The sequence below is a fragment of the Simochromis diagramma genome, unplaced genomic scaffold, assembly GCF_900408965.1.
Source record: "Simochromis diagramma unplaced genomic scaffold, fSimDia1.1 OVJJ01000753.1, whole genome shotgun sequence".
NCBI lineage: Eukaryota > Metazoa > Chordata > Actinopteri > Cichliformes > Cichlidae > Simochromis > Simochromis diagramma.
This window is the reverse complement of record NW_024387523.1, coordinates 18,627,223-18,644,806: the sequence shown is the minus strand read 5'-3', so window position 1 is coordinate 18,644,806 and position 17,584 is coordinate 18,627,223. Positions and strand designations below refer to the sequence as shown.

Genomic DNA, 17,584 nt, shown 5'->3' with positions numbered 1-17,584 from the left:
CTGCTCAGTCTCTTTATCTGTTGGAGTCTGTCTATCAAGGGGCATTAAGATTTATAACTGGCTCTAATCACCACTGTACTTTATATTCTCTGGCTGGTCCTCACTGGCCTTACGAATGATGGTTCATTGGTATCACTTTATCTATAAATCCATTTCTGGCTTACTGCCCTATTATTTATCAGAGCACATGTCACCTCGTTCCCAAGTTATCACAGTCACAAGACTGTCAGAAAACTTGACCTTGAGGTCGTGGTCATTGAGATTTGAACTTGTCCAAGAGGACACCATACCATGCCATTTGATACCATACACCTACGGTATCAATTTGAAGCTCCTACGCCACTTGGTTCTGTGTCAGATTGGCGATCTGTCCAGGGTTAACCCTGCCTTGCCCTGTGATAGCTGGTCCAGGAAAAGCAGAAGACAACTGATGGATGGATGGGTGGAGGGATGGAAACCACTTCAGTCTCAGGTTATCATATTCACAAACATGATGACCTTGCCAGCCAGCCGGCTGCCCTGCAGGATGATGAAAATACCCCATCAGCCTTTTAAAGCCCAGGGGTAACAAAAAGTGGACGTCAAAATATCATAAACATCATTCAACAAGTTCTGCAGCTTTTAAACTCTCATTTACAGGTTACAGAAATTCTCGTGAAGATTTGATCTGGTTAAAGTATTCAGCTTAATCTGATCCTTGATATTCATTCATTGTTGATAACCCTTTAGTGTTCTCAGCAGCCAAGATCCTTTATGAAACTGCAGCTTGTGTTTAAATTAATGTGGCTTTTACAAAGAAACTGCCCATCCAGCAGCTGGTTTATATAGGAACCCAAAGTAAATTCTGGAATAAGAAACGAAGTGCTTATGTCCTCTCAATACAAGCGAGGATTCTTTCTTCCTGGATACATGAACATTCTGATCTGCCATGGCTAAATATTGAGGAAGTATTATGTAAACCATCCTCACTTGTTAACTTTTTAGGGAAACGTCTAAATGACTTACCTCACGTAATAAAGCATAACCCACTGATATATAATGCTATGTGGACGTGGGGAAAACTGAGAAAAAATTTTAACAGTAGTCTTCCGTTTAATATCTTGTCAACGTTTATAAATAATCCAGACCTGCCACAAAACATAGGGTCAAGCTTTGTGGGATGGCATAAAGTAGGTGTAAAGAGGTTTTATGACCTCTTTAAACATGGTGAGTTTAAATCATTTGAATCCTTGAAGTCCCAGTATTCTATGTCAAAGACTGAGTTTGCAATTGAGAAATTATGTGTTAAAAAATGCTAAATCATTACAAATCTCGACTGCCTCTCTTCGGTTGGAGAAATTTTTTCTGGATAATAGGGAGCATAAACATTTTGTATCACAGTTTTATTCCGAGATTTATGCCCTAATTGTGGATAAACTGGCATGGTTGAGAAAATCTTGGGGGACGCTGCTTAAATGAGAAATAGATATACAGGCATGGGACAAAATTCTGCTCCTTCCATCTAAAATCTCTGTTTGTAACCGATTTAAAGAACTGCAGTACACAATTTTGCACAATGTGTATATTTCTCCGTATATTTATAGTAAGTATAATATGGGAACATCTCCAAACTGTCTCAAGTGTAAGGTCAGAGTGGGCACTAGATTCCACTGCTTGTGGGAATGTGCTATTATCCAGTCATTTTGGAAAGAGGTCTGCGCCAATATTAGTACAGCATTGGTCATCAGGTGACAGAAAACCCATTAATGTGTATATTGGGATATATTCCTGTCTCACTGGTACAACATGAGCATGTAATTCAGTCACTGTCAATGTTGACCAGGAAAAGCATTATGTTGAGATGGGTGGGGGCTGAGCCTCCCTCCATTTCTCTATGGAAGTCGCTCATCATTGAAGTTATGACTCTGATCAGGCTGGGACACTTTAATGATGGGAGCTCCCGAATTTTTGTGGACAAATGGAAGAAACCACTGGAAGCACTGGGAGTAACCTGTAAACTGGATCCTAGTGGACAACAATTATGGACGTAATGTTGTAATATTCTAGTGCTGTGTAGTGTTATTATTTTGGATGTGAACCAGTCTTGTATTTGTTGGGGGGGGGGGAAGTTAAATAAAAGTTGAAAAAAAAAAAAAAGAAACTAAGTGCAGTCAGATATAAAAAGACTGAATGTGATAATGATCTGCAGGAAGTTGCGTATAGGATCAGAACTTGTAAACATAACAAGATGATTCTCCACCTGCCAAAGCTGAGACATATCCAAGTCTCAGGGTGTCCACAGCACTGGGTATGAGATGGTTTTCATGACTACATGTGGACTGTTCTCACTCTGATAAGCTTCAACAGCACCACTAAGTTAATTATTTAAAATCTGAGACTTCATTTCATGGAAATTTAGACAACCCATTAACACAGAAGACAGACAAAATATTATCAATACTGGTATAAAACAGTCCAACACACACAAAGTGCTCATTAAACAGATTTACTGAACTAAATGTAAAACGGTGACAGAATCTGCTTGAAAACAGCTGCTAACTTTAAAAAAGAAATGTGTTTTCCTTCATTCTTTGTCTTTTTGACCTTCTTCCACCTTCCATGGCATTTATTACACGGTTTAGCGGTGGAAATATTCGAATTCTGGTTCTCTTTCGACTTTTGACCGGGAGCTGCAAGCTTATGCTGCCATCTTCCTTACGTCCCCCTAGTGGTCTCCCGTTTTCCTTCATTCTGATGTTCCTCTTTGTTCTTCATCTTTCACATCTTTCTCTTCACATATATCTTTTTCCTGGAAAATAAATGACCAAAAAGCAGTCAGAACAGAGTTAAAGGAACCAAATGAAAAACTCTTCTTCTTCCTCCTAACCTTCATCACCTCGTCCTTCTTCTCCCTCCTCTTCACCTCTGCCTCCACCAGGCTGTAGAAATCACTTTCAGCTCTGGCAATCAGTTGCTTGGGGTCCTCCTCTCCCTCCTCACGGCCCGCCTCCTCTTCTCTGCTCTGCTCCGAGCGACTCCTCTCCTTTAGACGGACCTCCCTCTGCCGTGCCTCCAGGATCTTCTCGCGTTTAGACTCCCGCTCAAACATCTGCAGAAGTGTTGAGAAACACAGCTGCTCATCATGCAGTCAGAAGACCTCAGCTCAGTTTGTCATTGTGTCTCCTTACAGCAGCCAGCAGACTCTTTTCATTCTTCTGCAGGTTTGACAGCCCAGAGCAGATCTCCAGCAGCGTAGCCTCACCCAGCTGAGAGCCACAGGCCACCAAGCGCCCGTTGTCCTGAACACTGAGGCTGTACAGAGAGTTGTCACACACCTGGAGCCCAAAACACACATTAACATCAGAAACAGCAAGAAACGGCAACATCAGCCAGCTGTAGGACACGTCGGAGCACCTTCAGACTCAGCGTGGGGTCGCTCTGTTTGAACAGGATGTCCCACACATCCAGCACGCCATCCATCTTCACTGTGAAGAAGACAGAGGGTCTGACTGGACTCCAGCAGGCATCTGTCAGGTACGACATCTGATACCTGTGTATCAAAGAGCAAGAGACTCCTGCCGTCACTGCTACTACACTGCTGCAGTTCGCCTCCCATGATGCTTTGCTACAGGAGAAGGAGGAGGAGCAGCGTTACCAGCTGGCGGAGGAAGACACCACTGACTCCAGACTCGTCATCACCATGGGTAATGCACACACATGCACATACGCTGGTGGCTTTGTGAGGACCCGTGTCTCTGATGGACCGATCTCTCCATCAGAGGACAGCCAGGAGGAGATGAAGGCTGCCAAGAAGAAGGCCGCCAGAAGGAGGAAGAGGAAACTGGCTGAGGAGGAGGAGCCAAGGGATGGGGCCTCAGAGAGCGAGGAAGAGGCAGGAGTGGAGGTGGAGATTGACAGACAGCTGGATCAGTCACTGGAGACAAAGTCCAAACAGCACAACCTGACCACAGTGAACGTGAAAAACATCATCCACGTGAGTGCCTCCACCCACATGCCTGGAGAGGGAGAGGGTGTGATCACGATTTTTGATTGAATTCAGGTTTTTAAGCCTACTGTCTTTGAAGCAGTTTAATTTGAAGTATTTGTCCATGAAGTGTCATGTGACTTACCCTTTAATGACTTGGAGTAGGATGCCTGTTAGATGGTAACGACTTTTTAAAGAATACTGTCAGTCTTTGACAGTCTTTAGTATATTCAGTTCTCTGAGGTTACTCTGAGCTCTTTTAAAGATATGAAGTGTAACAAACTCAAAGGCTTTCAACAAGAATATGGGAAACTTACAGTTTAAACGTTGGCCTTTGACCCACAGGAAGTGATCACCAATGAGCATGTGGTGGCCATGATGAAAGCTGCCATTAATGAGACTGAGGCTGTCCCTCCATTTGTGAGTCTATCATCCAATCAAAATCAACCATTCACTGCCATCACGTGAGTCCTGACCCTGCTTACAGACGTTCTTTCTTTTCTGCAGGAGCCCAAAATGACTCGATCTAAGCTGAAGGAGGTGGTGGAGAAAGGCGTAGTGAGTCCACTTACAGCAGCCCACACACACACGCGCGCACACACACACACACACACACACACAGCACTCTGAACTTTTTGTTTTCTGTCAGGTGATTCCAACCTGGACCATCTCGCCCATCAAGAAAACCAGTGACATCGTCAAGGTAAAGGTCAAAGGTCAAACCTGAAATCCTGACTGCAATCTTTATAAAGTCTTCAGTTAAGTGTAACTTTTTAAAATCATGTGGAAAAACATTTGAATCCCTGCATTTTTTCGAAATGTTTTAAAATGACGTAAAAGCTTTTAATGGCATTTTGTCAGCATTTGACTTGAATTCAATTTTTAACACCGTAAAGTGTTTTTTAATCATTTTAAATTTTTCATTGGCATTTTTCATTTATTTAATTTGGAGAAATAGCCATCAAATTAATTCAATTACACATTAATTCAGTTCTTAAATGTTAAACAATTCAGATTTAAAATTCTTATTTTATTTTAGTTACATCTCTAGATATTAAAAACATTTGAAACTAACATAAAATTTAAAAAATGAGTTTGTAATTTTTTCTTTTTTTTAAGTAGATTATGTAATTGTTTTAATTTTTAATGTTAGTATTTTTAAAAATATATATTTTTAACTGTGTTCTTGACGATTTGTAAAAATATACAAACTGCTTTTATACCTTTCTTCATTTTCTCTTGGCATTCTCTTGATGAGCCTCATGAGGTAGTCATCTGAAATGGTTTTCCAACAGTCTTGAAGGAGTTCCCAGAGATATTGAGCACTTATTGGCGTTTTTCACTCTGTGACCCATCTTGTCCCAAACTATCTCGATTGGGCTTAAGTCGGGTGACTGCGGAGGTCAGGCCATGGCGCAGCACTCCATCACTCTCCATCTTGGTCAAAGAGCCGTTACACAGCCTGGAGGTGTGTTTGAACTAAACATAAACCGGATCGGGTGGCATGTCGCTGCAGGATGCCGTGGTAGCCATGTGTGCCTTCAATTTTGAATAAATCTCCAACAGTGTCACCAGCAAAGCACCCCCACCTCACACACATCACTCCTCTTCCTCCATGTTTTACGATTGGAACAATGCATGTAGAGACCATTCGTTCACCTTTTCTGTGTCGGATGAGAAAGACACGGCGGGTGGAACCAAAGATCTCAAATTTAGACTCATCAGAACAAAGCACAGATTTCCACTGGTCTGATGTCCATTCCTTGTATTTCTTGGCCCAAACAAATCTCTTCTGCTTGTTGCTTTTTCTTAGTAGTAGTTTCTTAGCAGCTATTTGACCATAAAGGCCTGATTCACGTAGTCTCCTCTGAACAGTTGATGTACAGATGTGTCTGCTACTGGAACTCTATGTGGCATTTATCCTGGACTCTAATCTGAGGTGCTGTTAACTTGTGATTTCTAAGGCTGGTGACTCGGATGAATTTATCCTCAGCAGCGGTCGTTGTGTGTGCCAGTTTCATCGTAGGGTTTGGTGGTTTTTGCCACTGCACTTGGGGACACATTCAAAATGTTAGCAATTTTCCAGAGTGACTGACCTTCAACTCTTAAAGTAATGATGGACTGTCGTTTCTCTTTACTTAGCTGATCGGTTCTTGCCCTTATATGAATTCTAATAGTTGTCAAATAGTTATGTCCGCTGAGTACCAACCTGACTTATGCACAATAACACAGTTGGGGACCATCGGTTGTAAGAAGACAATAAATGTCACAAATGAACCCTGAAAAGGCTCACCTGTGGTGAAAACTATTTCAGGTGACTACTCGTGAAGCTCACTGAGAGAATGCCAAGGGTTTGCAGCGCTGTCAACAAAGTTTGTGTCTAACTTTCTGGAATCTAAACTATAAGGCATATTTAGAGTTATTTATTTTGTTTTGCTACATTTCTATATATCCTGCTTTATATATTTGATATCTTCAGTTTGCAGTTACAATGTAGAAAGTAGTTCAAATAAGCAAAACCATTAAATGACAAGGTGTGTCCAAACTTTTAACTGGTAGTGTATATCTGACCTGACTTGTAGTCAGAGTATGAACAGTTTTAAAGCAGGTTAGCAATTTAAAAATAATTAAAAGTAAAAAGAGGCATTTTTAAAGTCATTTTTTCTCCAACTCTAGTGTTTTTGTAGTAGTCATAAAATGTGATTCTTATTTCTCTGCTGAACGCTGAGACTAACGCTGTAGGATGTGTGTGACCTCCATTGTTTTCTGTGTGGAATTACAGTGTCAATGAAGTTTCAGCTACATGTGTCTGTCTTCAGGCTCCGCAGTTTGTCGACATCCCTCTGGCTGAGGAAGACTCCTCTGATGACGAGTACCATCCCGAGGAGGAGGAGGAGGACGAGACGGCTGAAGACGTGAGGCTCCAAGCGTCTGCAGCGTGCTGTGATGTTGATGTTGACTGGCTACTGATTTTTCATTGGTTGTGTGTCTGTGTAGACGTTCCAGGAGAGTGACATGGAGAGCACAGCTTCGTCTCCTCGAGGGACTCGGCTGCCCCGTGCTGAGGAGGACAGCTCCAGCCCATGGCAGGTCCTCAGAGTGTGATCATCGCTGTCAGTCTGCTGATCAGTCAGAGCTTTAGAAGTGAAAATGTGTGAAACAATCAGTGTTGGCTGGTCCCTCAAACGTCAGCTTGTTAGAAATGAACAAATTCAAAAACTTTATTGATGACCAAATGGCAAAACTACTGATCAAATTATTTCTGTTGATCTAATGGTAAAACATGGAGATTTGAGTGAAAACAGAAATATTCAGCAGTTTTAAACACACCGGTTTATGAAACCTGAGTATAAAACATTGTTTTTATTTGCCGATTTCCCTAAAAGCTCTGATTTTACTTTTTTCTGAACCTGTGAATGGGACACTGTCTACCCCAGGGGTCTCAAACTCCAGTCCTTGAGAGCTTCTGTCCTGCAAATGTTAGATGCATTCTTGTTCCAACACACCTGAATCAAATTAAGGGCTTTGCCAAACTTGATGGCATACTGAGGAAGTAGCTCAACCATTTGATTCAACTGTGTTGGAGTAGGGATGCATCTAAAAGCTGCAGCACAGTAGCTCTCGAGGACTGAAGCTGGAGAGCCCTGGCCTACCTAAACTTTAAAGCCTGCTTCCTGTCTTCCATCCTATCAGAAGTCGCGGAGTCGGTCCAGACTTGTGAGGGCAAGGTCTGTTTCCATGGGGCCGCCTCCTCCCCCCAAAGCTCCACTTCCTAAACCTGTGACTGACAGGACCTTCCTGGAGAAGCTTCATGCTGTGGAGGAGGAGCTGGCTGTTTGTATGGAGCCCTATCAGGTAAACATGGAGACAATCTGGTCATGTGATGCATCAATATACGACAACGATATAGATCAAAGCGACAGATCATTATGGATCATCTCTGTGTCGTCAGCCTCTGTCTGAGTCGGAGGATGAGGCCGGTCTCATGGCGTCTCGGACTCGGTCCAAACGTCCTCTCAGGGATGTCCCGCTGGGCCGGCTGGAGGCAGAACTCCAAGCTCCTGACATCACACCTGATATGTACGACTCTAGCTCCACCCACGAGGACAGGGAGTGGACCGATTGGCTGAGAGGGCTGATGAGCTCAGACATGGACAATGAAGGTGAGGGTTCATAACAGAGCAGGGATTCGAGTTCTGACTGGACTCAAACTGATCAGGAATCTCTTTCTGACAGAGGAGTGTGATGACGAGGATGATCCAGAGTACAACTTCCTGGCTGACATTGACGAGCCCGACGTAGAGGATTACCGTGATGACAAGGCTGTCCGCATCACCAGTAAGTACACAAACACACATGTGTTCAGATTTTCCCTGAATTTACAAAGGAGCTGCTCAGTCATCTGTTTAAACTCAGTGCACACCTTCGGGAGGGTGCCTCAGGTGATCAGCCGTAATATCTGAGAAATCAGTAATCAGTGGGCGGCTAACAATCAAAGGTCCATGGATTTAAAAAAAAATTTTATTGTATTTTTTTTTTTCCTCTCCTCTGGTCTACCCACACACACACACACACACACACACACACACACACACACACACACACACACACACACACACACACACACACACACACTCTGATGGATGCATCAAGGGTGCATCCATAACATGGCCAATATTAAATGTATCATAAGTGAGCAATAAATGTGATTAATACCTGCTGAAGATGATAATTTGTGTTTATGTCTTCAGAAAAGGAGGTGAACGAGCTGATGGAGGAGCTCTTTGAAACGGTATAAAACACCTTCAGGTTACCTGTCTCTTCACCTGTCTCCTCAGTGTCTCTTCACCTGTCTCCTCAGTGTCTCCTCACCTGTCTCCTCACCTGTCTGTGTGTCTCAGCTGAAAGAGGACCTGGCTGGACAGGAAGTGGATGATGAAGGCCACGAGGAAGAGGAAGAGCCACAGGAGGAAGCACAAACATTTCAGACCCACACACCTGAGGAGCAGCAGGACAGGTGCGTAACTAACACACGCACACAGTCAGGTATTCATATATTGTGGGGACGTCTAACTGACATGCTTTCACTAGCAACGAACCCTGACCATCAAAAATGAATGCCTAACCTAACCATAACACAATTGTAACCCTGACATTAAAACCACATTTTGATTCCCTAAAAGGCCTTCAAACTTGTGGGTACTGGGATTTTGGTCCGCATGAGGGCTGTTGGTCCCCACAAGTATAGTAAACTTCCAATTTTTGGTCCCCACAAAGACATGAATACATGCTCACACACACAGATACATCACTGTCTGTGTGTTTTCACATCAGAGAGTGTCCTGATGATGAGGCTGAGGATGGACCAATTGCAGAGCTGCGCACGGTGAAGCAGCAGCTGGCATTGATAAGAAGGAAACAGCTGACTGGAGTGCCACATGACACGCACACAGAGCTGATCGTGTACAAGTTGAACGCTGAGCAGAGGAAATGCCTGCAGCAGCAGCTCCAACAGGTAAACTCTCCTCTTTCAGCATGGCGGCTGAGAGCTGTTACCATGCTTTTACCATGATAACAGCAACTGAACTCACCTGTCGTCTTTCTTTCAGCATGTCCAGCTACTTACTCAGGTTTACCTGCTGACCTCACTTGTGCCCAGACTGCACAGCGAAGCGGAGACCTGCCGGCAGTTCCTGGTAACTCACCTGGATGTGTTGTGATGTACTTCCTGTTGTTAATGCACCCATTGAAGCTCACTTCCTGTCTTTCAGTGTGAGGTAGACCTGCTGGCGCAGCGGGCCGAGCTGATTGGTTTGTTGGCTCTTCCTGGTTTCTGTAGTGTCTTCAGAGCATCCAACCTGCAGGTGGCGCTGCAGCTGCTGGATGAGCTGCGTCAGGCTCCCATCAGCTACCGGCCACAGCTTCGCCCCCGTGATGCCCGGGGACGGAGTGAGTACAGGTGGGGGCGGGGCTTCCTGATTGATCGACTTGAAACTTTGATTGAAACTTGTTTTTACATGCTAACAGTGCGCTGCTTCCCCGTCATGCCGGCTGAGCTTGCCTGGCTCTTTGCCACACGGCCCGTCTTCATGTACCCGGAGCTGCTGCCTTGTGCTAGCCTAGATCCCGCGCTGTACTGCCCCCGGAGGACAGCAGCCTTCACTCCGGCTGAGGACTGGTGAGCACACACTCACTGTAACACAAAGAGGCCCGAGAAAAACCTTCACCATGCCCTTAGTGTGTGTGCGTGTGTGTGTTTCAGTCTGTTGGTGCTCGGCCTCAGGAATATGGAAGGGTCATGTGACCCACCCAAACTGGTGTCCCAGTTCCTGCTGAGGAAATCTTTGGTTCAGGTTCGACGAAGGATCCTGCAGTGCTGCCGGCCAGGTTTTCCTGACAATGTTGTCAAGGTAACGCAGACATACATACACATACATGGTGCGTCCCAATTCATGGGTTGCATCCTTCCAAGCACCTGGCCTTTTGAAAGCGAAAATTATGTATGTTTTTTAATTAGATTTTTTTGGTTTGTGAAGTATCTGAGGCTAAGACCACAGGACTGTAAATACAATATTGTTGGGCTTAATTTCTGTACCCAACAGTAATTTTAACATTAACTAGTTAGCTAATGTTGTTAATGAGACTAGTGTCATTTTAGTTTGGTCATGTAAATATAACATGGCCAATATTAAATGTATTGCATTTAATTAAGAATGTACAGCAGTGAACTTTAACTCTGTTTCAAATAAGAGAGACAAATATTGTTCTTTTAATATATTGGCAATACCAAATTTGTCTGAAAGCTTACTTATGTGGGTAAAAAGACAATTTATGAGTTGTGATAACTATGTGTTTGTTAGATAAAATGAAGAGTAGATTGATTTATCGATTTGTCAATTTTGTGAAAAATTTATTTTGATTTTGAGAAAATCATCCCATAACTGTTTTAAGTCATATTGAATAGATATCAGAGCCTTAAACAGACTGACCTGGCAAAAATGATTAAAAAAAACACAACATCCTTATAAATTATAGCACTATACATCAACTTATCCCAAAATACATAAAGCATATAAACATCTACAGCAATATAATTCAACAAACAGCAGTACTACTAATCCAAAACACTCCATGTTTCATGTTACTGAAAGAAACACAGACTTTTATTTTCAGGTGCATTCTGCTGCTGATATTTGCGTACTTTAAGTTTCTGAATATAGAACTTTTTACTGCCTTTCATAGTTTTTACTTGAGCGCCCTGAGTATTTTCTTCCACACTGAAAACACTTTGATAGATTTAATGATGACTTTATCTAATAAGAGTGATTTTAGGACAGATAATTAGTTATTTTAAACTTTTTTTTTTTTTTTTAAAGTAGTCCCTCTCATAGAGAGAACAGTCTGTCTGTTCTCTTCATCTCTCAGCTGGTGCTGGCTCTTCCTCACACACTGCTGAATTTGTCCTGTATCATCAAGGGTGGAAAGCCTCGGTCTCAATCAGCTGTCCCTCAGAGATGATCGCAGATGATCTGAACACTTGCAGTACTCAAACATGGAAATCAAATGTGTGCAAAGCTACAGGATTAAAACACAAATTTAACATAGCAGCTCATTTAAAAAAACACAGACACCACCAAACGGAGCCAGCAAAATAACCGAACTAACATTAACAGTGCTATGAATCCTGCTAGTACTGTGATATTCAGGTTTGAATATCACAATTTCTGTAAAATTAAAGTCAATTTTTGAACAATATGCCTTTTACAGTAAAGGCTTTAAAAGCAAGTGGAACCTCACTAGTACTAACATCACTAATGTCACATAACTTTGCCGGCATGTAGCTAAAAGTAATGTTTTCATGTTCTTCAGTATTAGAACATTTGTGTCTCTGCATAAATGAGTACTTATTTAAAAAATTTATTCTTCGACCGCTCCACTTGAGCTGTCCTTTATTTTTTTCGAAAAATGATCTGCGTTATCACACCTCTGTACATAAAAACACACAGTCCATCTGTCTGTCTTCTGCAGACCTTCAGGTACCAGCGGCGGGTTCTCCCAATGCCAGTGGCATGTCGTCCCGTGAATTTAGCAGACTGGCGACCTCCTGTGGAGAGAGAGGAGAGCGTCATGCCTCTGTGGCTGCTGGTAGGAAGGCTGCTTGTGTTTCCTTTGTTCCTCTCTGCATTTTTCCTGCCCGTCTTCTCTTTATGGAAAACTAGTTCCAGAATAAGCACTGATGACATGGTGTCAAACCGTTGACCGAGGAGACCCAGGTGACACTGGAGAGATGAAGCAGGTGCCCAGGGAAAGGGAGGTCTGGGAGTCTCTGCTTAGACTGCTGCTCCATGGAATGGATTATAAGAGAAGAGGGAAATAGCAAACGTAGTTAACTGGTCAGTAATCAGCCTTGTGGTCCTCCCACTGTCTCCTCGGTGTTATCGTGCAGCTCAGGAACCAGTTCCCCATCAGCTGCAGGTTTTCCCGCCGTTGCAGTGTCTCCCTCTGTGTAATCTGAGAAGCACTAGTTCTGATAGGTATGAGGTTCACTTAGAGGTCATAAAAACGAACGGTATTTTAGATTCTGAAGAAAGGATGTGATGAGGATTAGCTGATGCTGCTGACACAGACCATTTGTGATGGAAACAAAACCAACTGTGACCTTTGAACTTTTAGCAAACCAAACAGAGAAGTTCCACACTTTATTTCACACTAGATCCTCCTGCAAAAATAGAATCTTTTCTTTGAACTACCAAAAAATCTGTTTTGTAATTGGAGCGTTTCTGTGACTTATTGCAGCAACTTTTCCTTTTCTAATGTGGAATCTTGACACACTTTGTTGAAACTGCATTTGTGTTTGTTGGGATGCCTCGGCGATTAAGAATGTGCTTAAACAGATTTTACAGTGAATCAGAAGAGAACACTGCTTTCATGTGTGTAATCTGTTTGAAGTCTGAGTATGTATGTATGTATGTGCATATATAAAAACATCTCTTTTCTGTCTTCAGCGCTCTCTCCCCGTCATCTACCCAACCATTAGGCACTATAATAGCTCCGCCTCAAACATCCCAACCCCTTCCAGCTCCTACAGCGTCCCCCCTGGGACCCGATACCCACCCCGCCTCCCTCAGAACCTGGACTTCAGACGGATCGGCTTTGTATTGCTGAATCAAAACCACAACCCCCCTCATCCCCCTGACTCTGCCCCCTCCGCTCCCACTCCTCCTCGAGTCCTCCTTCACCGCCTGCTCCTGACCAGGACCGATTCCCCCACTGACATTTGCACTGCCACTGTGTCCATGGCAACCAGAGATCAAATTAGACGCTACAGTCAGAAACTTGCAGCCCTGAGGAGGGGGAGGGAGCACAAATCCTTTACACCTCCTTCCTGCGATGACCCCACCTCCCATCAGGTGACAGGGGATGATGTCATCAGAACTGATGAAGAGGAGGAGGAAGAGGGCGACATCATCCTGGTTCTGTCTGAATCTTCACCCAGTGCTGCAGGAAGTGTTGCTGTCAGTGACGATATGCAGGAGGTGGGGTCAGAGGGTAAAGAGGACGGAATCTTGACACCACCTAGAGGAGCAGAAGAAGACAGTGGTGATCCTGATGAAGATGGAGACAGAAAAACTCAGCAGGTGAAACCTTTAGTGGCCAAAGTCAGCTCTCAGTCAATCAACCAATTAATATCTGCAGATATCTGACTTCCTGTTTGGTTTCAGCCACTGTCAGAAGAAAGTGATGAAGATGATCAGAGAGAGTCAGAAGACGTGCTGTTCGCTCATGATTATCTCTACAGGGTGAGGCTTTAATTCTGGAATTGAATTGTATTTAGAAAGATTGTGTAACCGCAGTTGTTTGTATTTCCTGTTACCTGGTCAGGTTTATGAGGCGGTGCAGATGTATCCGGGCTTGTGGGAGGAACTGATGTGTGTGTTGGACGAGTTCTCAACTGCTGCAGTTGATGTCCTGTATGACAGAATAAGCAGCGTTCTGCGGCCGTGGCCTCAGCTGCTCAGAGACTTTGCCGCCTTCCTGAACCGCAGACAAGCTCGCCGCTGTGGCCTGGTGGGTGACATCACTGTGACCTCGCAGAGGTGTGCTGTGACTTAGGTGCAACTCATCAGCTCTCTTCATCTCCGCAGCTTCTGGAGCAGCAGCTATTTGAACGCAGTCGAGTGTTTCTATGGAAACTGAGATGGAGCCTGGGAGAAAGCTCCTCACTCTACCAACAGGTGGTGTCAGTACTGCAAGGAAGCTCTGCCCCTTTACCTGAGGACATAAACAAGGTAAGGTAGATGACATTTGACCCCTCAGCTGATCTGACCTGAGGAAATCTGTCAATTAAATCTGTCTTCTACTGATAAAATAATTAAACACTGATTATTTTCCTCCGGAATGATGGGTTTATCAAGTTATTGATAAAAAATGGAACAGAGAGAGACCGAAGTCTGATCCTCTCTTTGTTTTGTCAGCTCTCTTCTTTGCTCTGCCATCATCCTGACCTGCAGCAGGAACTCCGCCAGTTCTACCAAGAGTTCCACACCACAAACTCTGCTGCCCAGAGTTCCCCTGACAGGAACCAAGGCACCGACAGAGAGGAACAGGATGAGGGGCAGCGGCAAGCGGTTTGTGCCAAAAACATCACTTTGACAGCCACTGGGGAGAAAGTCGTCATGTGGACACGGTCAGAGAAAACACTAAAGAAACATAACGATGAAACATCATTTCAAGGTTCTGAAACTATTAGAGACAAAAAACTCCAGTGTCCTGAAAAAGTGTTGGCAGGCAGAAAGTCATCAATAAGTGTTGCACCAGCCACAATCACACACTCAAAATCTGTGTTGCATAAAACATTACACACCCTGCAAATGTTCACGTGCTCTGGAAACGTGTTCTAAAAACAATATTCATTAAATGCTCCATAAAAAATCCTTAAGGAATAAAAATGACACGGAACATCTGTAAACCCAAAAAATAAAACTTCTGAAGCATACATCTTCTAGTAGCAAAGACATTTGTATTGTATAAAACTGTAAATGTTGTAGAAATGTTTCATTTGAAATGTTCTACAAACATAAACGCTGATCTTGAAACATTATGAAAATAAAATGAATTTAAGCATCGAAGCTTTCAGAGCCAGATGTTTTAAGATGATTCTAAAAGTAGCATAAGAAAAGAGGAAAAACTAACTCTGATTGTTCCTGTTCCAGCGAGGTGGACCGAGCTATCCTGACTGCCTGTCAGGAGAGGGGAGCCACCTGGAAAACGTTCAGACAGGTGTCTACCCACCTGGGAAACAAGACTGCCCAACAGGTGAGATGAGGCAACGCCTCAGCATTCAAGTGTAGAGCTCTGAGCTCTGTCTGTGTTTTTCTTCTAAGTATTAAATCCGATGTTTTCCTTCAGGTACGCCTTCGGTTCCTCGACCTGATGAAGCTTTTCCACTCTGCAAAGTCCACTTCCTGTTCCTTTGAGGCACAAACAATGAGCAGGCAAGATGCTCCAGACTGAGTCCTTGACCAGTTAGAGACCTGCAAATAGACTACAGAGTCCAAAATGATGCGAATCCACCGCTGTCCGACTTTGAGAATCCAGAGGAGTTTATTTAGATGAAAGAATGGAGTCTTGCAGGAGGCGCTCTGCTCACCTCTGCCAGACTGTTTAGAGAACGTGTCTAGAATGTGTTGAGACGAGAGGATCAAAGAGTTCCATTCTAGATCAGAGATGATGAATGATTCAGGATACATGTGAACCTCCTTGGCTGGCCTTTGGTTCTGGACTTTAGGTTTAGAGACTTAGCTGTGGATTTAAAATCTAGAACCAGTTAAAAGTTCTACAGCCTCAGGATAACACCCCCCTTCTACAATCTGGGTGATGATGGATTCTTCAGACCTTTTTTCTCTGGAGCAGATTTGAGGCTGATCAAAGAGTTCATTTGCAGGACTGTAGCTTACTGTGAAAGAGTTCAGAGACACTTCCTGTTTATACTTCAACTCCGATTTGTTGACCAATCAGAGCAGAGCTTTATTTAAAAAATATTTATCATTAATTTATCTCCTCTAGAGAGGGAGGGGCCTCTGTGGTCACATAATACAAAGAAGGAAAGTAGAAACCAGCTCCAGTTGGCTTAAACTGGGTCATGTGACCTTGGTGACGGGCCTGTCTTCTGGTTTCCCATTATGCTCTGCGTTGAGGACACCTCATCACTCCCATGATTCCATGCTCTCATGTTGGTGAAGGAGACATTGTGTGAAGGTTTTGTACAAATGTTTATTCACATTGAATGAAAATAACTCATTAAAATTTTTTTACTCAAAAGTGTTTGTAAACAAAGTGTTTGTTTGTGAAGGCTAAAGAAAGAAATCTTTAAGCTTTAGGGAGGAAAGAGAGTACTGATATAATGAATTGCCCCCTCTATTGGAGAAATGAAAAGAGCTCTGGGTAGCACCAGGATAGTGCTCCAGGGAACGATGAGGTATGTTATATTATGTTGAAACATTTAAGTAATGTAGCGTTAAATAAATTGTTAATGTTATTTAATAAGATATGACAAGTAGGGCTCTTCCCATATAGATGCAAAAAGGCAATAATTATGCCAATAAAGAAACCTGGAAAAGGCCATAGTAATCCTGGGAAATATAGAACCATTGCTTTGACTTTCAATATGTGTAAATTGATGCAAAGGATGGTGAATGAGTGGTCGGTGCAATTTTTAGTCAAGAAATATAACAGCGCCTTATCAGAGTAGTTTTCGTAGCAATGGATCCTCTTTTATGTCTGGAAGATGATATTAAGAAAGCTCAGAATAATAAAGAAATTGTAGTTGCTATGTTTTTGGATGTAGAAAAAGCATATGATGCCTTGGAGAAAGGGTTTACTGATTAAATTACATCAGTTAGGAATAGGAGAAAATATGTTTAGTTGGTTAAGGGATTTTTTTTATGTGACAGAACTATTCAAGTTAAAATAGGATCACATGTTTCAGAGCCAAGAAAAATAGAAAATGGAACTCCTCAAGGAAGTGTAGTAAGCCCAACGTTATTTTCAGTTATGATCAATGGTATTTTTAAAGATATGTCTGTAAATTATGGTAAATTACTTTTTGCTCATGATGGAGCATTATAGGTAAGGGCGGGAAAAGTAGACCATCTCATTAAGAAATTCCAGGAGGGGATAAGTAAAGTGGAAAAGTGAGGTGTAGAATGGGATTTTTAAATTTTCAGTTGAGAAAACTAAAGTCATGTTTTTCACAAATTAAAAAAAAAAAAATAGGAGAAAATAAACAGTTTTACTAGTATGGGAAGGGGCTAGAAAGGGTTGATTGGTTTCGTTTTTTGGGTGTGGTTTTTGATAAGAGATTAACTTGGAAAAATCACATAGAGCACATTGTGGGGAAAAGTAAAAAGGTACTTAATATTATAAGGGGTTTAGCAGGGTTGACATGGGGTGCAAATTTTGATGCCACATTAATTCACTCAAGAATAGATTATAGGTGTATGGTATATTGGTCAGCGGCTAAAACTTGGATATTATCCAAGCTCAACCACTGAGACTTTAAGCAACACCAGTATGTGTCCTACAAGTAGAATCAGGTGGAGTGCCACTATATTTTAGAAG

General features: G+C 42.8%; 2 protein-coding genes across 3 annotated transcripts; one reads left to right on the top strand and one right to left on the bottom strand.

Moving 5' to 3' along the window:
• Positions 1-2,469: 2,469 nt before the first annotated feature.
• Positions 2,470-3,544, bottom strand: LOC120726816 (dynein intermediate chain 2, axonemal-like). 2 transcript variants are annotated; one of them, XM_040020777.1, is made up of 5 exons: positions 3,394-3,544; positions 3,168-3,314; positions 2,867-3,088; positions 2,724-2,788; positions 2,470-2,561 (listed from the first exon to the last, which is right to left on the bottom strand). In XM_040020777.1, the coding sequence occupies exons 1-4, from the start codon at positions 3,520-3,522 to the stop codon at positions 2,726-2,728; spliced, it is 561 nt and encodes a 186-aa protein (XP_039876711.1). In that variant the 5' UTR covers positions 3,523-3,544; the 3' UTR covers positions 2,470-2,561; positions 2,724-2,725. The 2 variants fall into 2 exon arrangements, with proteins under 2 accessions (XP_039876711.1, XP_039876712.1); XM_040020778.1 differs by having other exon boundaries at positions 2,876-3,088.
• Positions 3,545-3,548: 4 nt separating this feature from the next.
• gon4la (gon-4 like a) lies at positions 3,549-16,058 on the top strand. The gene is made up of 25 exons (XM_040020772.1): positions 3,549-3,683; positions 3,759-3,973; positions 4,310-4,384; positions 4,472-4,522; positions 4,614-4,667; positions 6,784-6,879; positions 6,962-7,054; positions 7,658-7,819; positions 7,917-8,127; positions 8,201-8,302; positions 8,716-8,756; positions 8,866-8,981; positions 9,299-9,479; positions 9,574-9,660; positions 9,736-9,913; positions 9,992-10,142; positions 10,227-10,374; positions 11,993-12,109; positions 12,970-13,602; positions 13,687-13,764; positions 13,847-14,032; positions 14,110-14,253; positions 14,440-14,651; positions 15,178-15,280; positions 15,374-16,058. The coding sequence occupies exons 1-25, from the start codon at positions 3,680-3,682 to the stop codon at positions 15,476-15,478; spliced, it is 3,543 nt and encodes a 1,180-aa protein (XP_039876706.1). The 5' UTR covers positions 3,549-3,679; the 3' UTR covers positions 15,479-16,058.
• Positions 16,059-17,584: the final 1,526 nt, after the last annotated feature.